At 43.5% G+C, this 25,110-nt stretch overlaps 1 protein-coding gene across 7 annotated transcripts in view; it reads left to right on the forward strand.

Annotated features, from left to right (window-relative positions):
- The window catches only part of CDK12 (cyclin dependent kinase 12), a 61,296-nt gene that overhangs the window by 9,177 nt on the left and 27,009 nt on the right, over window positions 1-25,110 (forward strand). For all 7 annotated transcript variants that reach the window (XR_014783800.1, XR_014783799.1, XM_084804485.1 and 4 more), the window contains exons 3-12: window positions 3,035-3,211; window positions 5,691-5,830; window positions 7,424-7,594; window positions 8,341-8,530; window positions 10,630-10,686; window positions 16,547-16,648; window positions 17,443-17,520; window positions 20,121-20,237; window positions 22,482-22,613; window positions 24,421-24,635. Coding sequence is in view for 5 of the 7 variants with exons in the window: in XM_084804485.1 (XP_084660611.1) it covers window positions 3,035-3,211; window positions 5,691-5,830; window positions 7,424-7,594; window positions 8,341-8,530; window positions 10,630-10,686; window positions 16,547-16,648; window positions 17,443-17,520; window positions 20,121-20,237; window positions 22,482-22,613; window positions 24,421-24,635 (1,379 nt within the window). In the remaining 2 variants the exon portion in view is untranslated. The remainder of the gene's footprint in view (window positions 1-3,034; window positions 3,212-5,690; window positions 5,831-7,423; window positions 7,595-8,340; window positions 8,531-10,629; window positions 10,687-16,546; window positions 16,649-17,442; window positions 17,521-20,120; window positions 20,238-22,481; window positions 22,614-24,420; window positions 24,636-25,110) is intronic.

Raw genomic sequence — 25,110 nt, forward strand, 5'->3', positions numbered from 1 at the left:
GGGAGTCCCTTGCAGGAGATATATTTCCATGAAAAAGGATCTCGAGCTGGAGATGGCCTTAGCCTGAAAGTATGGACAGCTGTTGCTGGTCAGGGTACTACTGGATGTAGAGGACATGGGTGACTGATTGGAGTGGTGGAAGGCAGCACAAGTTTTCCTGTGCCCTGTACAGCCCGTTATACTTCTCACCAACAAATACACCTCAAGTATTTGTTTTAACTTTGCTCCCGTGTTTATGGTGCCTCATTTGTGGGGCTAGCTCAGTAGAAACTTCATAATTGGAAAGAGGTTCAAGTGTGATGTTTAAGAGATGTGCTGTTAAGTATGCGAGGAAAGACGTTTAAGTGTGCTTTGTGCTGTTGGGCTGAACGTTCTCTGTAGACAATTCAGTGTGTAGTGCTTGCTTCATAATCAGCATTTACTTGCCATATTTGGGTCAGGAAGAATTTCAAGTCAGATTTTGAGTTGGGGTTGTTGTTTTTGTAGTTTGTAGTTTGGCTCCTTTGCTTAAGCCATCTGGATTCTTAAGTTTTTCTTCTCTTTGAGCAGGCTATCATCCAAATACCCTTTGTCAAAATATTCCCAATGCTATAGGAAACCTCTGTCTTGGTACAAATATAATATTGAACCTAGCATAAATATTGACGGCTCTGAACATAGAAATTGGCTTTCCTTTGACTTTGAAACTGGATTTGCTTTTCTGAGGAGCATGCACTGTGATGTGGTCACGTGCAGACGTGAGATATAGCTTGCAGAGCATCCATTACTTTTGCCTGTTCTGCCCAACCCAGCCATAGCCATGGAGGGAGCTGAAAGAGAGCTTGGGATGATGCATCGTGACTTGATTCTGTCCATACAGAGCCCAGTGTAATTCTGGTCAGGGAAAATTAGGCCAATTTAATCCAACTTGGGACAATTTGAGTGTCTGAAGTGGGGGGTTGCTCCTTTAATTTAAAATATTTTTAAAAAATTATCTGGGGAAGAAAGATCAGTTCTTAGAAAAGGGGGAGGATAGTAGGGGATGGGGTCTTTAGAGATATCTGGTAGCTGTGTCTAAGCATCTCTTCCACCTTTAGAATTATAGATCTGGAACATGGCAAAGAAGTCAGCTACTTAAAACATCTGCCCTAAAGGAAGGGCCTCCTACCCACCTATGGAATCCAGACCACAGTATTGATCAAGCAGAGGTCTAGTGTACCACTGAAAGAGAGTCTGCAAAACAAATAGCTCTAGATGGCTCAAGCAAGCAAGTCAAGTTACATACTACAAGGGAAGTAATTGCCCTCAGGGACTTTAGCCAGTGTGACTTCTAGGAAGGGATCCTTTCCTGACTCCAAATATGGCCATTAGTTGGACCCTTAGTATGAGCAGATATGAGGCACAGCTCTGCAGTAGTAGCTTTGTGATTCACTCAGGGCTGATTCACAGATGCGTGTACGTTGCTTGATGACTGGCAGCTGAATGTGTGAACCGACTCCCTTGAAAAGCATTGTGTTTCAGATGAGGTGAAGCGACAGAGTTCTGTCTGTAGCCTTATATCTGTGATATTGGCATACTTGCATGCTATCATTTGACATCATGATAGCTCTATACATGCAAATCAGCCTGTGGTTGTAACAGTTTGAGGGTTCTCTTCTCTTTACCTACCCCCCTGCGCGCATACTTCTTGCCAGCTGTACCAAGCAGGGCTCCAGTTCTTCACATCCAGCAGGAGAGGAAGAATGGATCCCAGAAGCATCCAGTGCAGAAATGACATTCCTTTATAAGGACTTAGTGGACTAGAGTTGCTAAGGCAGAATGTGCTTTATATTTGGGCAAGTGCTAGGAAATCTTCTCCCCGTTAGCCTACATTTTCAACCTGGACTTTAAATTAAAAATGTCAGATAATTTACGTTGATATTAGAGGATGAGATGGCTAGATGGATTAAGAGAAGATGGGGAGGATGGATAGGACTTTGTTGCCAGTTGATCTAGGGAATAGGTAACTGTAGCAGAAAAAGGAGGAGCTGTGTAGGCTAGCTGTCCTCTGGAGCTTTCACTAGCTATTGTCTACTTATTGGGGCTGTTTTTACTGAAACCATGAAGGCCAGATGCTTCTTTCTATGTTTGGGTGTTGTTGTTTTAAAAAGCTCCAGTTCCTGGGAAACCAAAATCTATGCCAGATACTGAATTTGATGCTTGTCTGGGGCATCCTTTAGATGGGCTGGATGCCAGTGGATGCCCCCTGTGAATAAAAGTGGAATTGTAGTGACTGTCACATTGTTCTCACCCTCATGCATTGTTGTAAAAAATATACACAAATACGTTCATGGGGCATTTTACTACCCCAAGCCATTTTTCACTGTATCCTGGGGTGGTAAAAGCCCTCATAAACAAACATGTGTCTCTGGTCAGAAGAAGACACGTATATATGCTATACATTCAAAATATTAGAAAAACATCATAATCTGTCAAGGTAAAATTTTAGGTAAAATATTTATTACTAAGAAGTAACACTTTGGGGTGTTGTGGGGTTTTCTACCCCCATAACAAATCTGACACTGATGAGGTAAATGTTCCCCCATGAAACCCAGTCATCTGATACTGATGAGGTAAATGTTCCCCCATGACACCCAGAGTACTTAAGCCTGCTTCCCTAGACCAGTTTTCTTTGGAAAAACCCATGGGAGATTTTTACACCCAGTACGTTGCTTGTGCTTGGGCATAAGGACAACCCAATGGCAAAATTGGATTATTGGGATATTTTATGTTCCAGTCATGTTTTTGTTTCCAGAAAGAAAATGGTAAGAAAACAGGGACATAATGCAGGTGACAGAATTCAATAATATAATGGGAGGACTATGTTGTAGTTCTGCTTCTGTGTAAATTTTGCAATAGAAAGTGCACTTGGGGTAGGTTTGCCCCCTCACCCTAATTGATGAGGGCTGACAAAGCTAATAAACTGTCATCACCCTGTTTGAAGGCTTTGAGACGTGGGGAGTGGTCAGTCTCTAAATAATTCATAAGTGTGCTCCTGTTTTCTCTGGTGCTTTAGTCCAAAAGAGATTGTTCCTCCAAAACCTGTGAAGAAGGAGAAAGAACAGAGACCACGGCATTTGCTCACAGATCTCCCACTCCCTCCAGAGCTTCCTGGTGGAGACCCTTCACCTCCAGAGTCTCCAGAACCAAAGGCAGCCACACCACCTCAACAACCATTGCGAAAGAGACCAAAGTAAGTGTTGACTGCATCTGTTTGCATAGCAACAATTTCAGGGGGTGGGGGTGGGGGGTAGAGTGGCCATTTGGGTGTGGTTTATGGCAGTGGCGCCGTAATAAGCTGAATGAAGTCTGTGGTGCAGTTTGACAGCCACTCACCAAAGCTGAGTAACAATTCCTTGCAGGAAAGTAGCTTGCCAGCTCACCACCCAATCACTCCCATGTCATGTATTAGTAGTAAGAATAATTAGTAGAATGTTCAAAGCACTTCACCTTACATGACTGTTGTTAGAATATGTCAATATCATTATTCCTATATTGAAGATGGAGCCATCTGAGGCCAAGAATGACAAAATAACATCTAGTGCAGGAGTCCCCAGCCTTTTTGGACCTGTGGGCACATTTGGGGATTTGTGAAACTGCTGTGGGCACCACCAGAAAATGCCTAATCAGTGGGTTGCTGCTTTGGCGTCTACCTTTCGTGTCTGTGGTTCTTAGGCTGCATCTTATTCAACAAAAACATTTTCTTTGTGTCTGTTGGACACCACAACGTCTCTTTATTTTTAAATTTTTTTATTTCATTTCTGTACCGCCCAATAGCTGAAGCTCTCTGGCCAGTTCACAAAAATTAGTAAGGGGCTGTCTAATTCAGCTAATTGCTGGCAGTGCAATACAGCTAATGCTTCTTTTAAACATATGTTTTGGCAGTGTCCAGTAGTTGCTTCTTTTTCTGGGGAGGTACAGAATACAGAACATTTTTGTACTGGAACAGTCTTTATTATTCACTGATGTACATGCTCTTTTAAATTATTTACCTGCTTAATGGAAATTTACAAATGGTCAGCGTCAATGGATTCTCTGCACCCTTTTGGCAGCTAAAAGCCTGAGATTGCAACGTTGGAAGGATAACCACTCACTTGCTATAATGCAATGAACGCTTTCAATATATGAAAGGGTGGCATATAGACGTCACCTTCAAATGGATACTTATTTGTATAGTTGGTCCATTTTTGTTGCAGCTCATGTATAATTGCTAGAAAGTTGTATGCATTTCATACAAATCCATGTATGCATATTTAAAAAATGGAAAACATGGGTGCCGCGTTGCGAACCCCCGATCTAATGAGTTCAAGGCAGAGGCAAGATTAGCATAGCTTGGATGGTGTCCTATGCTAGCTGTTTTGGGAGACTGATAAACTCCTTTTAAAGTGGATACATTTTTGTTGTGGTTGCTATTTGCAAGGCACTGTATAGTGGGTATGGCCTTTCTTGAGCAATCTGAATTGTCATTAAATATAATTGAAGCTCCTCCTTGAGACAAGCTGTGATCAGGACAATACAAATATATTCATTCAACACCCTGCCTTTTCTCCTAATAGGCCCACAAGGTGGTTTACGGTCCGACAATGTAAAAAAAAAAGAATAGAATAGAATAGAATATACCAAATCTTAGCATAATACGCTAAACTTCACAGTACCTAAAATAACCATAGAAACAGAATGGAGAGATAGAAATTTACTCATTGGAGGCCTTGCAGAATTAAAGTTTTAACCAAGTTAAACCAAAAGGGAGCTAGTCCAATGTAGTTTGTGGCAGTTAACAAGCAGAGTGTCGCTACTGAGAAGGCCTTGTCTTTATTGGGGGCCGGCCTCGTCTTGGGGTAAGGAGGGCACCTGGGGTAAGGCCCCACCAGAAGATCTTAATGCACAGGGAAACCCATACAGAAGGAGACATTCTCTATCAGTCTTCCCCAATCTGGTGCCATCCAGATATTTTGGATCACAACTCACAGTTTTCCTGACCATCAGCCATGCTGGCTGGGGATGATGAGAGTTGAACTCTGGCGAGCTCCAAGTTAGGGAAGCCTGCTCTGTATAAATGATTGCGTATCCTGGACCTGACCCATGTAAGGCTTTAAAAGTTAAGATTGATACCTTAAATTTCACCTACAAATAGATTGGCAGCCAGTTAAGATCTCTCTACCCCTGGTGTCACAGGTCGTTGAGGGAAGGGGCCATAGCTCAGTGCTTTGCACACAGAAGGTCCCAGGTTCAATCCTTGGCATCTCCAGGTAGGGCTGGAAAAATTCCTGCCTGAAACCCTGGAGACCTGCTGCTGCCAGTCAGTGTTGACAGTACTGGGCTAGATGGACCAGTGATCTGACTCAGCATAAGGCAGCTTCCTATGTTCCTATGTCCGTGTGACTAGCACCAGTAAATAACACTATAATTACATGACAAATCTATACCCGTTTTTAAAAGGAGGGAGTGGGATATGAAAGAGAGGTTCACAAATGAGATCCATCTCATGGCACAAGGAGAACAAATCTTCAGGGACCTTTTTTTTTTTTTAACAGTGAAAAGATAGGAGCAAGACAACTGCCTAGACAAAGCAAATTGCACACCTGAGGGCCCACTGTGGCAAAGATTGATCACGCCAAGTCAGCAATTGGAATTTTTACAACTCTCATGTTTCTCTCCCCCACCTCTCCCAGAATCTGTTGTCCTCGATATGGCGAGAGGAGACAGACAGAAAGCGACTGGGGAAAGCGCTGTGTGGACAAATTTGACATCATTGGTATTATCGGTGAGGGGACATATGGGCAAGTGTACAAAGCCAAGGACAAGGACACAGGTGGGGGATAAGTATGGACTGTTATCTATCGTTTTTCCTTTTGTTGCCTGTATTTTTAAGTAGCCACACTGTAAAACGCAGCAGATTGGCTAACAGAATGTTCACACATGTTCACTTGTCTGGTTTCATGATGGGCAGCTGCTCTCAAGGCTTTGTTTGTATTCTGTATAAGTGATTAACAGTGTTCAAGGTGCTGTGTGATCCGTAACCTCATGCTTTCTTAAAAAAAACCTTTGTGAGGTATGTCACTACTGATAGCATAAGAATATAAAAGATGCCTCCTGGATCAGTCTAAGGATCCATCCAGTCTAGTGTTCTGTTCCCAAGAGTGCCTTCCAGATGCTTCTGGGAAGCCCAAAAGTAGAGCCTTAAAGAAACAGCCCTCCCCTGTTTGTCCACAGCATCTGATATCGAGAGCTGTGCTATATGGAGGTTCCATTTAGTTGCCATGACTGGTAGCCATTGATAGATCTGATCTCTTTTTAAAGCAATCTAAGCCATTTATTTAATTTCTGGCAGTAAATTAAATCAACTAGGCATTGTACAAAAAACTGCTATTTTTGGTCTGTCCTGCATCTGCTGCCAATCAGTTTAGTTTAATGACCCCAAATTCTAGAGTTCTGAAAGGTTTGCCTTTTCTGAAAAGACACGCACTTTTGCCACTTTACAGATAGGGTAAATTTTGGCCAAGGAACACTGACATGTAACAGGTTATCCAGTGAACTTAATGCTAAGCATGAATTTGAGACTCAGATAACAACATATTACTTTTATCAGCGGTCCTGTCCTGGCTTTCAAAGCCTGTACAGGGTTGGTTGATCATCCCTGGCTGGGGTGCAGCGATCTTACACCTGATCCCAGGCCACATCCAGACAAACCCATGGACATGCTTGAGTTCCTGTTTGACGCCTAACTTGTATGTAATCCTGGTGGCACGGCTGATCTTCCACGAAGATGAGGGTTCTTGAGGTTTTTTTAGGCTCTCAACAGCCCACTGATTAATTGTATTTATTCATACTCATTTGTTACCCTTGCCTCTCCCACTCCTTTCCTTCCTCTGTTGTCTTTTATCTCCTTTCTTCCTGCTCGCATGTCTAAATTTAGACTGAAAGCTTGCTTTTGCTTATGTTACATTATAAAGTACTACTTGTGAAGTACTGATGGCATCATATAAAAAGCAGGTTAGACTAAGAAGTTGAATTTTCCACAGCTGATCTTCCACTGTAGCCACTGTACCACAGTCATCAAGAGTGACAGACTTGCAATAGCTTGTAAGAGTGAAATGGGCAAACTAATTAACAGTAAACAGTTGATATCTTGGTCTGAAGTACCAATCTGAAGTACATCAGATGCAATCTCTTGGACCATTTGAGGTTGGTGTACAAGTATGAAAGCTATTTGATGAAGAGTTCTATGAAATGTGAAAGCTTTTATGCTCCAGACACAACTAGTCAAAGGTGCTATTGTACTGACTTGATATCTCCTCTGGTAGTTTGAAAGGAGCATGTTTAAAGGGACCAGCCTTTTCATGGCTCTCATTTTAATTGCACATAGTTGTCTGGATTCTTACTGGCTGTGATCTGTGTTTGGCAGGTGAGTTGGTGGCTTTGAAAAAAGTGCGGCTGGACAATGAAAAGGAGGGTTTCCCCATCACAGCTATCCGTGAAATCAAGATCCTCCGGCAGTTGATTCACCGTAGTGTTGTCAACATGAAGGAAATTGTCACAGACAAACAAGATGCACTGGATTTCAAGAAGGACAAAGGTACCCACTGTCAGAGGAGATATTGATCAGAAGTAAAATGTAAAACTGCAGGCCTGTGCTTTAGATCATGGTGCCTACAGCAGCAGCGAACATAGGGTGCATATCAAAAGCTCCAGATAATGTATTTTGGGTAGCAATATTTTAATTTTGCAAGGAGCACCGAAATGGCAACGACTTGTCTCATCACAACCACACGTCAGAAATTTCCTCTCCATTTTGAGGGTCTTTTGTGATATTTTGAGAAAATTCATGCTGTTCCAGTCCATCATTTACCAGGTTATCATAAACAACGTCATAAGGGGAGAAATTTTGCTCTGCTTGGAAAGGAAGACTGGATTTGTAGACATACTTCAGAATCCAGGCAGCACTCCCATCTGTTAGGGAGGGCAGAATGCTGAGGAATTTGGTGTGATTGGTGGGGAGATCCTGTAAGGTTCCAGAGTGAGCGATGGGTTGGCACAGTATCACAATTTCCTCCCACCCACCGAAATTCACAACCATCTTGGTGGTGGTGAATACTGAGAGAGATGGAGAAAAGGGGGAGCTCAGCAGTAAGGGCTGAGCCCCCCTTTTTCTCAGCGCAAAAGCTCCAACTCTTGAATTTTCCTACTTATGGCATGATCCATCTTGGAAATTTCATAGTGTTTGGACTGAAACATTTCCTCACAGTGCTACTGAATTTGTCTCAAATCTTGTACTTTTATGCCCTCATACTTTAAAATTGTGTTTTCTCTTCCTTCTGCCAGGTGCCTTTTACCTTGTATTTGAATATATGGACCATGACCTAATGGGACTGCTAGAATCTGGATTGGTGCATTTCTCAGAGGACCACATCAAGTCTTTCATGAAACAGTTGATGGAGGGGCTGGACTACTGTCACAAAAAAAACTTTCTTCATAGAGATATCAAATGCTCCAACATCTTATTAAACAACAGGTAACTGCTTGAGTTTCCCTTGTGCTGGATCAGTTTGACATATGCCTTTACATGGGAGATGGGAGTTAAATTTCTGTGCATTTAAGCCCATAACTTTAAGAAATGTCCTTCTCTCCTGAGAGCTGGGGGAGAAGCTCCTCTGTGTATTCCATCATTTGCTCAAGTAAAATTGTGAGAGCAAAAAGTGGAGCTATACTGTGGATGTCCTTTCGAAGGAGATGTACCTGAGTATTTCCCTGATGTTGTGCCACTAGCAAGTAAAATGTCCTTTTATTTTTTTTTAATTTTTATTTTTTCAACTTATCTCACCTTTTTCATTACAGATAGCACTCAAATGGCTGAGTACAAGTTTTGTTAGTTAGTCGGCTGCTGGGGTTTTCTACAAGGACAGACCACAGCTTGATCCCAGTGCCCATTTTTAAGGTGTCTAGTACAAACAGAAATAGAACACAATATTAAACACACAGTATAGATCCATTAAAAAATAAAGCTAGAAAGATAAAAATACAGTAAAATCACTGGCAGCAGCAGTAAACAGTAATGCAACCAGGTAGTAACCTTAACAGCCAACGATGTATGGTGTTGTAGTGGCATTTACAATTTCCTTATTAAGGCTTGTGTGAAATGGCAATTCCAGTCTCTGTTAAGGGGACTTGACATGCATTTTCACCTCTTGATGAAGTGGTAGCTTGCATGTGAGCAAAAACCATTGCAAGTCACGTTTTTCAGACAGACCTTTAACGTTGTTTCAAACACTCCCAGGGAAGGAGGTTTACACTGCAAGTCATCAAGTGATTATTCATGAAGAATTGGATTTGCTTGTTTAAACCATTTTAACACCACTGTTCAGCCAAAAAGACTCCCAGAGCAGTTTACATACAATCAGTCAAAACAAGACAGGCCCTGCCCGCATGCTTTATAATCTAAAAAACTCAACACTAAAGGAAAAGGGGATGGAGAAGGAAGAGGGGGGGAAAACAGGCACCAGTTCTTACAGTTGAATAGTAATTATTAAAATGATCAGCTGGAATGGAAATAATTCGGGGGGGGGGCAATTGTAATGGGCTTCTCTGCAGAGCCAATGGAGTGGCCCTGCTTCCCATCTCTCCCTCTGCTGCAGCCTGAAGGAACGCATCTCTCTGTAACAGCCTGCCCAGGCTCCTAGATCTGGGGAGGAGTCCAATCTTGTCCCACCATTAGGGGGTGCAAGATAGGTCCTTCATTATGTTGCCCTGACTTTGGAATGCCCTCCCACACAGAGGTATGCCTAGCACCAACTTTATTGACATTTCAGCACCACACTATCTTTTTACCCAGGCATTTATGAGTGGTTAATTGCCAGTGCAATCAATTGTCACTGTTTGTTTTATTGGTTTTACTATATGTTTATTGTATTTTACTGTTTTAGTATCGTTACACGCTCTGGGAGGTTGTTTTTTTTAATGAAGGGCAGGATATAAATAGAATGAAATAAATGAATATGTTTCACAGCCCAGAGATTGTTCCTGTATCTTTTAAAAGTTCTGAGGCCTGGGAGCGGATGCAGCAGCTGTTTCTCTGCTTCATTCTTCCACAGGTCCCTCCCTTTACCAATTCTACTCCTCTACATGCTGTAGTGATTTCCCCCCAGATAGCACAAGGAGGAGGATGAAGGACCAGTGGATGGGTGGTGCAGAGAGCTGCATCCACTCCCATTGCCCCAGGATCTTTACCGGATCTAGGCAGGCTATCCAGTTTGAGGCTGGTGGTAATGTTGTGTATGCAAGTCTACAGGATGACCTTATGGAAACTTAACATTGCACGATTTCAGATGTTTATGGTTTGAGATCTTAGAAAGAAGTTCACTGATTTCTAGTATGGGAGAGGCTATTCCATGTTTTAAGATCTGCCATTTAAACTAAAATGGCTTCCCCCATATTTGCAAGTTGTTGTTTTTTAAAAGCATTGGAGACTGCTCTTGTGGAAGTGTGAGTTACAAGTGTGAATGAATGCCTATTGCTTCTGTTAATTTTAGTCATTCATGTTCATTTACTGCTGCCTATTTGTGCTTTTGTGAAAACCTCTGTTAGTAAAAGTCCACTGCCACCTCCTTTTTGCAGTGGGCAGATCAAGCTGGCAGACTTCGGGCTTGCCCGGCTCTACAGTTCGGAAGAAAGGTAAGATGTTTGGTGAGAGAAGGATAGGTGTGGATTTAGCTACACAGTGAAAAGGAGAAACAAAATCCCAGGTTGTAAAAAATAAAGCTTTATTCCTCAGAGTAGCCCAGTGCATTTCAGCTCTCTACCATATATTTCTGAGCCTTCTTCAGGGACTGCACAAAAAGTGGACAATACAACACATTAGTTTACATTTATAAACAAAACATTTTAAAATATTTAACTGCACATACATATTGCAACTGTGCCTTTGTATGCTTACTTTAAAAAATTAAATGTAACCTCCAGAGATCTCTAAAAAATTTGTCTCTAAGATTAGATCCTGTGACTTGGTGACATGATTAGCAAACAGTAGTTGTTGTTGTTGTTGTTGTTCAGTCGTTAAGTCGTGTCCGGCTCTTCGTGACCCCATAGCACGCCAGGCCTTCCTGTCTTCCACTCTCTCCCAGAGTGTGCTCAAGTTCACATTCATTGCATCAGTGATGCTATCTAGCCATCTCATCCTCTGCCATCCCCTTCTCCTTTTGCCTTCAATCTTCCCCAGCATCAGGGTCTTTTCCAGTGAGTTTTCTCTTTGCATTAGGTGACCAGAATATTTGAGCTTCAGCTTCAGTATCTGTCCTTCCAATGAGCAGTCAGGGTTGATTTCCTTTAGGATTGACTGATTTGACCTCCTTGCAGTCCAGGAGACTCGTAAGAGTCTTCTTCAGCACCGCAGTTCGAACGCATCAATACTTTGGCGCTCAGCCTTCCTTATAGTCCAGCTCTCACAGCCATACGACGTGACTACTGGGAAAACCATAGCTTTGATTGTACAGACCTTTGTTGGCAAGGTGATGTCTCTGCTTCTTACTATGCTGTCTAGGTTTGCCATAGCTTTCCTCCCAAGAAGCAAGCGTCTTTTAATTTCATGGCTACAGTCGCCATCTGCGGTGATCTTGGAGCCCAAGAAAATAAAATCTGTCACTGCTTCCATTTCTTCCCCCTCTATATGCCAGGAAGTGATGGGGCCAGATGCCATGATCTTCATTTTTTTTAATGTTGAGTTTCAAACCAGCTTTTGCACTCTCTTCTTTCACCCTCAACAAGAGGCTCTTTAGATCCTCTTCGCTTTCTGCCATTAGGGTGGTATTGTCTGCATATCAGAGGTTGTTGATAATTCTCCCAGCAATCTTAATTCCGACCTGTGATTCATCCAACGTGGCATTTCTCATGATGTACTCTCATATAAGTTAAATAAGCAGGGCGACAGTATACAGCCTTGTCGTACTCCTTTCCCAATTTTGAACCACTCGGTTGTTCCATGTCTGGTTCTTACTGTTGCTTCTTGACCCTCATACAGGTTTCTCAGGAGACAGGTAAGGTGGTCTGGTACTCCCATCACTTTAAGAATTTGCCAGAGTTTGTTGTGATCCACACAATCAAAGGCTTTAGCGTAGTCAATGAAGCCGAAATAGACGTTTTTCTGGAATTCTCTTGCTTTCTCCATGATGCAGCGAACGTTAGCGATTTGATCTCTAGTTCCTCTGCCTCTTCGGAACCCAGCTTGTACTTCCGGTAGTTCTCGGTTCACATACTGCTGAAGCCTAGCTTGTAGGATTTTGAGCATAACCATGCTGGCATGTGAAATGAGCGCAATTGTACGGTAGTTTGAACACTCTTTGGCGTTGCCCTTCTTTGGAATTGGAATGTAAACTGACCTTTTCCAGTCTTGTGGCCACTGTTGAGTGTTCCAAATTTGTTGGCATATTGAGTGCAGCGCTTCAACAGCATCATCTTTTAGGATTTTCAATAGCTCAGCTGTAATACTGTCATCTCCGCTAGCTTTGATGTTAGTAATGTTTCCTAAGGCCCACTTGACTTCACTCTCTAGGATGTCCGGCTCAAGTTCAGTGGCCACACTATCATGGCTATCAGGGACATTAAGATCTTTCCTGTATAGTTCTTCTGTGTATTCTTTCCACCTCTTCCTAATCTCATCTGCTTCTGTTAGGTCCCTGCCTTCTTTGTCCTTTATCATGCCCGTCTTTGCACAAAACGTTCCCGTGATATCCTCGATTTTCTTGAAGAGATCTCTAGTCTTTCCCATTCTGTTGTTTTCCTCGATTTCTTTGCATTGTTCATTTAAGAACGCCTTCTTGTCTCTCCTTGCTATTCTCTGGAGATCTGCATTCAGTTGGATATATCTTCCCCTTTCTCCCTTGCTTTTCACTTCCCTTCTTTCCTCAGCTACTTGTAAAGCCTCATCAGACAACCACTTTGCTTTCTTGCATCTCTTTTTCTTTGGGATGGATTGAGTTGCTGCCTCCTGAACAATGTTACGGACCTCCGTCCATAGTTCCTCAGGCACTCTGTCTATCAGGTCTAATCCCTTAAATCTATTCCTCACCTCCACTGTATATTCATAAGGGATATGATTTAGGTCATACCTGAATGGTTTAGTGGTTTTCCCTAAGTTCTTCAATATAAGCCGAAATTTTGCGATAAGAAGCTCATGATCTGAGCCACAGTCAGCTCCAGGTCTTGTTTTTACTGACTGTATTAGAGCTTCTCCACCTTCGGCTGCAAAGTACATAATCAATCTGATTTCGATACTGACCATCAGGAGATGTCCATGTGTAGAGTCGCCTCTTGTGCTGTTGGAAAAGAGTGTTTGCTATGATCAGCATGTTCTTTTGGCAAAACTCTATTAGCCTTTGTCCTGCTTCATTTTGTACTCCAAGGCCATGCTTGCCTGTTATCCCAGTGATTTCTTGACTTCCTACTTTAGCATTCCAATCCCCTATGATGAAGAGGACATCTTTTTTTGGTGTTAGTTCTAGAAGATGTTGTAGGTCTTCATAGAACCGATCAACCTTAGCTTTTTCAGCCTCCGTGGTTGGGGCATAGACTTGAATTACTGTGATGTTGAATGGTTTGCCTTGGATTCGTACTGAGATCATTCTGTCGTTTTTGAGATTGTACCCCAGTACTGCTTTTCCCACCCTTTTATTGACTATGAGTGCTACTCCATTTCTTCTAAGGGATTCTTGCCCACAGTAGTAGATATGATGGTCACCTGAATTAAATTCGCCCATGCCTGTCCATTTTAGTTCACTGATTCCCAAGATGTCAATGTTCAATCTTGCCATCTCATGTTTGACCACCTCCAGCTTACCTTGATTCATTGATCTTACATTCCAGGTTCCTAAACAATATTGTTCTTTACAGCATCGGATTTTCCTTTCACCACCAGACATATCCACAGCTGAGTGCCCTTTTGGCTTTGGCCCAGCCACTTCACTCTTTCTGATGCTACTTGGAAATTCCCTCTGCTCTTCCCCAGTAGTATATTGGACACCTTCCGACCTGAGGGGCTCATCTTCCGGCATCATACCTTTTAGCCTTGTGATATGTTCCGTGGGGTTTTCTTGGCAAGAATACTGGAGCGGGTTGCCATTTCCTTCTCCAGTAGACCACATTTTGTCAGAACTCTCCACCATGACCTGCCGTCTTGGGTGGCCCTGCACGGCATAGCTTATGGCTTCGCTGAGTTACGCAAGCCCCTTCGCCACAACAAGGCAGTGATACCTTCTTTTAACTCTTCAAAGCTCTCAAAATATGTGTGAGGGAACACCTTTGTAATATTAGGAGTAAAAAATAGGGCACCCCCTTAGTAAGTCATTTTTTAGAAGAAAATCACCGTATAAGACATCAGGTTTGGGGCATTACAGAAACACCCTGCAGACAATGAAAAAAACTCTGCTAAAGAAGGAACTACAGTGGATTTTAAGGCTGAAAACTTTGACCCCCTGTGAGCCTTAATGAAGAGCTGGATTTTCTTCCCTTCTTTTAAAGTACAGAGCTTTCTCAGCACTCCCTAAGAGTGCAGTGCATGTCCACAAATGAAAGACATTGAATTTAATCAGTGCAATTATGGGTACATCTGAGAAGAGTTAAGAGAATGTATACAAACCTCTGTTTGTTAATCATGTCACCAGTCACCAGATTTAATCTTGGAAGCAAAAAAAATTCAGAGATCTCTCTAGGCTACATTTAAATTTTTTAACTACGTTAAAAAATAGGCACAGTTGCAATATGTATATGCAGTTTAATAAGATATTTTTAAATGTTTATAAACTAATGTGTTGTATTGTCCACTTTTTGTACAGCCCCTGAAGGCCCAGAAATATATGGTACAGGGCCAAAATGTACTGGACTACCCCGAGAAATAAAAAGTTATTTTTTTTACATCCTGGGACTTTGTCTTTCCTTTTCACCGTATGATTTTGGATGTTTTCTAGTTTTGTGTGAGTGTGGATTTGGCTGCTTCAGGTGAAGTCCACCAGAATGGTTTCCAGCACAAGTCCCATTAAAATCAGTTGCAAAGAGGTACAAATAATCTCTTGCATGTCTCCCTTTTGTCTCAGTGGGTGCTTATGCAGGAGATGGTTCCACTGATTTGTGGCTGTAATTTCTTGTGTGAATATCTGGGTAGCATCTTGAACTTGAACCTGGGTTTAAATCCAGCCTCACTCTTGAGCTTTTGGGAGCCCTCAGACAAATTATTCTGAGCCTTAGGTTAGCTTTCACTAGGGTAAAAATGTGTTTAGAGGACAACTGAGATAAGGATGTAAGTAGCTTGGCATTCTCCAGTATGAATGGTCAATAGTCAATAATAATAAGCAATAGTCAGGCTTTGATATAAATATAGGCTGATTTGAGGCTGACTTCCAGTAGCCTTCAGTAGTGTTCTGGGGATCTATGTATCATTCCCCCCTCACAAGAGCTCTGTGTGATGGATCAAACTTAAGCTTGCTCCTGATAGCTTTATCAGTAGGGTGGACATCGGTGTCAGTGGTGTTTCAGAATGGTTAGATGTGTGTTGTATTTAGTCCTGGGTCAAGAGATTGGGGGGAAACTTGAAAAGACTTTGGAAGTGATATTGAGATGAAATTAAAATGCTTCTAACACAAGTTGCTTTCACAATATTATTGAATGTTTGTTCCAGCATCACACACACGCAAATGGTCATATTTTTCATATTCTTAAAAACGTTACAAGCAGAATGTTACTCCTGGGGTAGCTAAGCCTCCAGGCTCTTCTTCTGAGTGTGGTCATTACACCTGCACCTGGAAGGGAAGCCTGGAGACTGGACTACTCTGGGATTAAAGATAGTGATATTGCCCAGTAATATGCACTTTTTAAAGATCATGTCTTTTACCAGGATCAAGAATATATTCACCCACCATATCATTTGAAATAAATGTCTGTCTGGAAGCATATGAGGTTGAGCAGATGGGGATCTGATTAGCCCTTTAGATGGGAGACCACTGGAGTCCCCATGGAAGAGCATAAGTTTCCCATGTTGTATTCTCTGCATTACATACTTTATTATAGAAATATAATTCAGAACGTTCTATAAATGTTACCCCATTAACCATGTAAAGTGGTTAAAAAACCATGTTTTTTAAAGCAACATTAGTGACCAATGGTATGCTTAGCATCACTTGTGAAAGCACCTGTGTCACAGATTTGGATAAAATGTTAAAAAAACCCAAAAACACCTTTCCATTTAATGAATTGGTTAGGTGTTGCTCTGGGGGAGAGGGTTATTCTGGCCCATCTAAAACCACTTCCCCCCTCTCTCAGGCATGCATACACACGCACGCTCTGTCACTAGAGGAAAGTGGTCCCAGTACAGTTCACTGTGCATGTGTGTGTGTGTAGGGAGCCTGCTCAAGTCCAAGATGGTTTGGGGTTTTATTCTTACACCAAAATTCCGTTGGTTGCACCACTGAAACATCTGTATGTATGTTCTGATTCTTTTCAGAAATTTCAACATTCAGGTGCTACTTACATTATTTTTTTTCTCACTTAGCCGTCCGTATACTAATAAAGTCATTACATTATGGTATCGACCACCTGAGTTGCTGCTAGGCGAGGAGCGTTACACACCAGCCATAGATGTCTGGAGCTGTGGGTGAGCCAGTGACTTGTATTCTTTTTGCCTTCTGATAACAAGCATGTGGCTGCCAGCATCCTGACTAAACACTTTCCATGCGTTATGCTTTTGAAGTGGCCTATACCTTTGTGGAGTTTTGTGTGCACTATTAGCTAAAAATACTCTTATTTACTATTTTGCCATATTGGAGTAGCTGAGGTGGTTCATGCTAGATAACCATGCTGTAGACCAGAGTCTTCAGCTTACACCACAGCGATGGCCACTAGTGTGTGCAAGTACCTGTTCCTATAAAAGTGCCTGTGGGATTTTATTTTTTATTATTTGATGCAGCCTGTTGTCCCTTTTAACATTTGATAGCCCAATCCCTTGTTGCAGACAGATTCTGCTTAGCAATTCCCTGCACAGGGCACTAAGGAATGGAGGATTCAGCTATGCAGCTCTATGACCTCCCTCCTTCCTCCTAGTCAGAGGTGGAAAATTCATAGTAACCCCTAGTAGGAATGGGCTTACTGGCTGCTTCTCTTTACAAGTAAGCAGACTTCCTGAATGTATTTATAATGGTCTCTTTCCTTGGGAATGGTGAATATGTAACAGGCTTAACTATCCACAAGGCAATTGGAAAATGTTCCTTAGAGATGGATAGAATTGTGGATTTTTTTGCATGCAACTTTGGCCGGTCATCTCCCTGTGCATTTTTCCCTTGATTTTTAACAAGCCTCCTAGGCAACCTAAGAGAGGTTCCCTCCATTCAAATACTCATCTCAGTTTCTGTGGTTTGTTTCAACCATTTTTTCTCCCTGTTTCCCTCCCAGCTGCATCCTTGGGGAACTATTTACAAAGAAGCCTATTTTTCAAGCCAATCTTGAATTGTCCCAGCTTGAATTAATCAGGTAAAGCATTCTGAGTGTCGTGGAGAGAATGTACAGAAAGCAGTTTGTGTGTTGTCCCTTGGCAATGCCAATAGTTGTTTTTCTCAGGAACGGCCTGCAATTATTTTAGTGTAGGTTGGTGTGTGACTAGGTCTTCAGGCTCTCTGCCTGCAGATCAGATCTTTGTATGAACAGAAAGTAGCTGCTGGTTACTCTTATCAAAACCATGAAAACACGAACAGAAGTGATTCTTGCAAATCTTTTGTCAATAAAAGAAAAATATCCTCCCTGGACCTCATTTGAATACTCATCTAATTGCCACCAGATTAAAGTAGGTAAGCCTTGGCCAGCACCATCACAGACATTTAGGCCCTAGACATCCCTAATTCAGTGTTTCTCAACAATTTTTTGAACATGGGTCCCCAGTTTCTAAACCACTTGGGGGTGGCTTAGAGAATAAGGCATTTTCTAAGCCACCCCTCCTCCCCCTGCCCCCAGCAGCCCTGTCTTAAGTGCACAGAATCCCCAGTATGCAGCCCATTCCTGTGTGCAAAAAGGAGCTATGGACTGGGGTACTATACTAATCCACCACTGATACTATAAGAGGACTAGGATAGGGTACCTCAGACTCTCTGTTAAAACCAAACAATGTGGGAAAGAGGCAGGAGCCTGAAAGAGCTGCAGTACAGCTTCCACAGTTCGCATAGGAGTTTGAGTAGCTGCATCACAAAATATCTGCTGCTGGGAGGAAAGTGCTTCTGGCTGTGCTGGCTGAAGGATCTTCTCCTTCCCTGGAATGTCATGCTCTCCTCCAGGTGTTTTGAGCCCTTCCTGGGGTGGTGGAGGTTCTGTCCCACAGCTTGAGAGCCCCCCGCTTTAGCCTTTTTCTACCCTTCATCTCCTGGTGTCTCCTGTTAGCCCACCCTAACCTTCTTCAGAAAGATCAAAAGCAGAAGCTCATCACTGTGAACGCCTGCCGCTTTGCAGTTCACTGCAAGGAGGAGTATATCCTTTCCATTTTGTGCGAATGGGTGAGAATCCTCCCTGCCTGCTCTGAACTCCAGAAAGTGAGAGGACCTCCCCTCTAGCACTGAAGGGCACAGCAGCTTTCTTTCCATGGCACCTCAAAGATACATAATGGAAAGTTCACTCCTGTTAACCAAAATGTATTCTAATATCTCTCCTTTTCCCCCATGCCCTCATTGCTGCCATTTAAAAGCCCATTCCAGCAGTTATTTTATAACATTTGGGTTCTTTCAAAGTACTTAAGAGTTAATTGGGCATCACTCAAGAGCATTTAAGTGCACTGTGTGTGTGTATTTTTAACTTTCAGGTGATGAAGTTATTTCTTAGCTCTAGTATGAAGAACATCCTGGTTAACAGGAATGCACTCATCATGGGAGTCCTTAGAATGTCAAAGAAATGGGCAATTCTGTATGGTTAACCTAATCCAGCTTAGCAGTCAGGAGGCTTTATAGGAGACCTGTTACCTCTTGAGAGACTTTGTGCCATGCCCATGTTTTGGCCTGTTTCCAGCCTTGCTATGAAGCCCTGTCTCATCAGTCCACGGGACAGGATTTCACGCAATGAGAGTGAGAGTGCACCTGCACACAATTGATAGCTGCCATACCACTCGGCCTTGCTAGTTGGGAGGAGTGGCTTGCCCTTCATCAAACACCAATCAGTGTCTTTCAGCCCTATGTGTTTGGAAGACTCAAATGTTCAAACTAGTGCTGTGCCGAAAATTTCTCCCACTTTTTTTTGACCATTCTCATTCTCCTTTGATAGAAGAGAAATCGCTTTCGAAAAGACATTCACTGGTGAAGAAATTTCGGAGAAATTCTCGTGGGTCAGGTTTGGGTTTAGGAGGTGGCTGAGGAGTGAGCACAAGTGTCCTGCTTTTCATTGTACAATCATCTCTCCAGCAGCCCGTAGCCTCCTCAGCTTCCTTCACTTCAATTAAAGCCTAGTTTAAGGCACCATGAGGTAATTCGTCCCTTGGGGCCTTTTCAGATCAGGAAGTGCAGGCAGCCTGGGAGGCGCACTGTGATTAGCTAAGCTCAAAAACACCACAAAAATAAACTATAAAACATGCTGAATGGGGCAGAACAACAGAAGCCTCTTTCATTGCGGGGAGTGGGGGTGGGGACTTTCAGGAAATTGGAGGACAGGTTTTGGCAGAGCACTAACTCCACCTCATCCCTGGAGCTGGTCGCAACACTTCCCCCACCTGCATTGTGGTGGATGCAAACCGGGGGCCAGCCTGCCAAGACGGTTGATGCTGTTGCAGCATGAAAACCCCTTAGGAAAAAAGAAAGAGGCTGTGCTACAAGCCCTGCCACTGGGGAGCCAGCCTGGGAGAAGCGGTTGAGAATTTCTCCTCCTACTGGAGAAATGTGGTGAAATCGTCTCCCAAATTTCTCTGCCAAAACGTATGGTGGAGAATTTCTAAAGGCCATTTGTGCACAGCCCTAGTTCAAACTATTTGATTTCAAAGGAAGTTTATTTCATGTTGTAGTTCTTAACTTTCGTAAACCGCCAAGGAATCCTAGGAGATATAGTGTTACAGAGATACTTTACATAGTTGTGTTCCCCCTCCTCCTCTTTCGCTTCTCTTGCAGCCGTCTTTGTGGAAGTCCCTGTCCGGCTGTGTGGCCAGATGTTATCAAGCTACCCTACTTCAACACCATGAAACCGAAGAAGCAGTACCGAAGGCGCCTGCGGGAGGAGTTTTCCTTGTATGTTTTTTTTAAATTTCCTGGCTGAGGGCTCAGCATGGTGTGCTTACAAGTCCTCATGTGTTTTTTTTATAAAATCACAAAGTGCAGGATCTATTTTCTAATCTCCATGTGCCACCCCCGTGAGAGATTAGGGACTGTAGGGCCACAGGGGACAGGGCTTTTTTATTGGTGGTTCCGAGGCTTTGAAATTCCCTTCCCAGGGAGGCTTGCTTGGCCACTTCTCTCTTCTATTTCAGAAGAAAGGCTAAGCCAATTTTATTTAGGAGAACTTTTGAGGGAGAGAAGCTTGAACATGTTCAGTGGAACATCAGGAAAACCTTCCTAACAGTTAGAGCAGTCAGACAATAGAACCAACTGCCCAGTGGCTGGAAGTATTCAAGCAGAGACTGGACAGCCATCTGTCAGGGATGCTTTAAACTGGATTCCTGCACTGAGCAGGGGGTTGGACTCAGTGGCCTAAATGGCCCCTTCCAACTCTATGATGCCTCCAATACATGACAACAGAGTGCTTGGTTTGGGGATAGCAGCCAGCCCCAAACTGTAAACCCTGTAGCATTCTATAGTGGGAAAGGATCTAGGGAGGATGAGCCCCAAACAGTGGTACAAATCTCTTGTTCCAGGCTGGCAGGAGTCCTGAAGAGGAACACTTCTATTAGGGGCTGGGGTTACACTGCAACATTTTGCTATGGGTACTTTTTTTGTGCCAGTGCCAATGTTAATATACTTAGGATAGTTTGCATTAAGTTCTATTCTTTCTTGAATTGAAAGGACTGGTCACATGGGTTCGAACAAATTCAAGGTTTGGCAAATTGTCCCAAATCTAATTCCTGTATCAGCTGCTAAGAATCATATCTCTGTTGCCATATGACATAAGTGAGAGCGTGCATGGCATAAGCATGCCGACTGCTGAAAGTTAATGGAGGCTGGGTCATCCAGAAAGATAGCTAGTGAAAACACCTCCAAGCATCATGCTTATCCAAGTCCTCTCCCTTGTCAGCACTCTTGAGTTGGCAGGGCAGGCTGGGCTGCAGCAGCATAGGAATGGGCAGGGCCACTCTGCTACTCAGGTGATTTATGGATGGCTTAATCCTAGAACTGCTTTCGTTCGTGTTTGAAGGCTGGCTTATCCTGTCTGCTCTTAGGACTCAGATAAGTGGTTTTCATATGGATGTATGAAGGTGACTTATGAGTAAGACCATTGGTCCATCCAGCCCAGAAATATGTACCCTGACTAGAATCATAGAATAGTAGGGTTGGAAGGGGCCTACAAGACCCTTGAGTCCAACCCCCTGCTCAGTGTAGGAATCCAAGTCAGAGCATCCCTGACAGATGGCTGTCCAGCCTCGTCTTGAATGCCTCCAGTGTGGGAGAGCCCTTTCCTCCCTAGGGAATTGGTTCCATTGTCACATTGCTCTAACAGTCAGGAAGTTTTTCCTGATGTTCAGCCGCAATCTGGCTTCCTGTATCTTGAGCCCATTATTCCGTGTCCAGCACTCTGGGATGATCGGGAAGAGATCCTGGCCTTCCTCCCTGTGACAACCTTTCAAGTACTCGAAGAGCGCTATCCTATCTCCCCTCAGTCTTCTCTTCTCAAGGCTAAACATGCCCAGTTCTTTCAGTCTATTCATAGGGCTTTGTTTCCAGTTCCCTGATCATCTTTGTTGCCCTCCTCTGAACCCTCTCCAGCTTGTCTGCATCCTTCTTGAAGTTCGGTGCCCAGAACTGGACACAGGACTCCAGATGAGGCCTAACCAGTGCTGAGTAGAGGGGAACTAGTACTTCACGTGATTTGGAAGCTTTGCTTCTATTAATGCAGCCCAAAATAGCATTGGCCTTTTTTGCAGCCACATCACATCGTTGAGTAGCAGCAGCTCTACAGGCAGAGGCCCTCTCTAGTGATCCTTTTAACCATAAAAGGTGGGGATTGAATCCACAGCAAAGGGACTTACTTTCTAGAAAGTATGCATAGGATTGCAGCCAAAGTCTCCCTGTTCAAATTTTGTCTTAGCTATAGGAACACACTGGTGAAGTTAGACAAGCCATTGTCTCAGTTCCATCCCTAATACAGGAGTAATAATACTGGCCTACCTTGCAGGGCCGGGTACAGGGGGCATTATGATGTAGTTTATGCAAAATGCTTTAAACCTTTAGGAAAAGTACTGTGTAAAGTAACAGAACTTAATCATCATCATCATCATGGCGAGCACATGTGTGTGTTTCATTTTCTCTCTCTCCTCCCAGCATTCCTTCTGCTGCTCTTGACCTGCTGGACCACATGCTGACACTAGACCCCAGTAAACGATGCACAGCGGAGCAAGCCTTGCAGAGTGACTTCCTGAAAGATGTTGATGTCAGCAAGATGGACCCTCCAGAGTAAGTACCCCTTTGTTCCTCAGGGAAGAGAGCCTTGGGGACTGAAATGTGGCCTAGTCTTTTAAAAGTTCTTGGGGTGGGGGGTGTTTGGATTTTTAGCAAGGGAGTTCTAAGTACCTCACACCTAAGTCTATTCAGTTCAGACAATGGCATGTCATAAGCAGGGAGGAAACATGCTCACATTAACAAATAGCTGCAGAAGACTCAAATAAGTTAGTTAAGCCACATGTTACAGAGGAAGGCAACCCCACCCCTGGGATGCAAGCCAGTTTGACCTGGAAATACCTCTGTTATATGGTTCAGCCGCGGTGGACTTGGAAATACCTCTGTTATGTGCTCCTTCTTTGTACATTCAGGAATATAGCCTGACATTCCACGCCATATCTGTGATGCAGGGGTGGGCAACTGTTTGAGGTCCAGGGTCCATTTTTGTCCCCTGCCCCTGTGGGCCCTGGGAAAAAATGATTATTATTTTTCTAAATGGCATCTGTAGTGGCTCCATAGCACTAAAAGAGTCAAACTTAGCTTGCAAACAAGCTAATTTTGACCCTTTGGGCACTATGGAGCTGCTCTGGACACCATTTTTACACACACACACACACACACACACACTCACTTAATTTCTCCCCCCAATTTCAGGAATTGGCAGAAGCTGCATGCAGGCTGTGTATTGCACACCTGTAATGCAAGCAGGATATACTAAGGCAGCCTTCCCCAACCTGGTGCCTTCCAGATGTTGGGCTACAACTTCCATCATCCCTGACCATTGTCCATGCTGACTGGTGCTAATAGGAATTGTAGTCCAAAACATCTGGAGGGCACCAGGACACGGAAAGCTGTACTTAAGGGATCCTTGCTTTCTGCCTCTGCCTGTTCCATTTATGTGCAGAGAAAGCAAGGAGACTTCAACCACTTAAGCATATCTGCAATCCTAAACTTCATTCTCCAGGGTAACCCAAGGTACATATAAGTCTTTGGCCCAGTTCACACGACATGGGATGGTCAATAAGGCATGGTAGCTCGCTAATCACCCCTGCACATGCTGGTTCATTTCCCTAATTATCGTCACAGGGCCCAGGTTGTTGTGACATCCAAACCTGGCGAGGGTGGATGGCTGGAGTGGTTAACAAACCACCCAGCAACCCTATAACAGACCATGGGTTCTGGATGGTTTGCTAACCACTCCAGCCACCAACCCTCACTGGGTTTGGACATCACAACAACCCATGCCCAGCAAGGAAAATTAGGGAAATATGCTGGCATGCTACCAGCACACGTGGCAGTAGATCACAAGGGTGGGCTTATTAACCACCCTCATAACCGGTGTTTGTGTAAATATTACTTATAGGAGTCCCCCAGTTTTGCCTTAGCTTATTAGCCAGCAAGCATTTATGTTCATTATTTACCTGACCTTATCGCTCTTCTCTCCTGAGTCCTCTGGTATGCCCAGAGGACTTGTGAAATGGGCCTTGGAGAAGGTAGAAGCAGCGCAAATCTGACTTGCTTCTGCCTTTCATTAAAGCCCATCGTTAAGTGTGAGGTTGACACCACCTCTCCTTCATGTTGTCTGCTACTGCCAAGTGACTTTTATCCGACACAGTAAGAGCCCGCCCCCTGTCTTGAGTTCTCTCCAATTTGCTGAAAACTTGGGAAGGAGAGGGAATCTTTGTGCTTGGCAACTGGGGTGGGCATCGCCGGACGGGAGGGGCAATCACCATTAGCAGCTTAGTGTCAAAGTTTGGTTCTGCCTCACTGCCGCTGACTTCATTACTCTCTTCTCAGTAATATCCCTTTGCTGTCTTTCCAGCCTTCCTCACTGGCAAGACTGCCACGAACTGTGGAGCAAGAAGCGGCGGCGGCAGCGGCAGAGTGGAATTGTGGTAGAGGAGCCCCCCTTGGCAAAGGTTTCCCGGAAGGAGACAGCCTCCATAATTACCACAGATGCCATCAAGAATCACAGCAGTCCAGTACATCCACAGCCTGCTCAGATCAAAACACAACCTGGTGCTGCAGATGCGTTCGGTCAGTGTTCAGTCTCTCCTTCCCTTGGATTCTTTTTCTGGCTGCTCATATTTCTTTGGGTAGGGGCTACTGGGTAAAGCTCTGTAAAGAATTGATGATACTCTGAAATCAGGTCTCTCAAGAAGGAAACTGTGGCAAAGGGAGTACAACTGCTGTGTCTTGGGCTTGGAATGCTATAAACTGGTGCAAGATTGGGACTGCAGGGGGTTGAGGCACCTAGTAGGGATGCAGGCACCTGCATTGGTAGTGGGGCTGTCAACCAGTTAATCACTGGCCTTTTTAATCAATCAGTTATTTGATCTAAACATTTAAATATATTTACATACCACCAAAACCTTAATTATTTCAAAAAGACAACTATGTTAAGGAAATTTGAGGGAGTTTCTGTTTATTAAATGGTAGATTACCACTCATTAGAAGGAAAGTCCATCTTTAATGTTTTCCCTTTCCATTCCTTTTCACAGTAACACACTGG

This window comes from Heloderma suspectum, chromosome 6 (genome assembly GCF_057233095.1).
Source record: "Heloderma suspectum isolate Gila_16-S chromosome 6, 16-S_ref, whole genome shotgun sequence".
NCBI lineage: Eukaryota > Metazoa > Chordata > Lepidosauria > Squamata > Helodermatidae > Heloderma > Heloderma suspectum.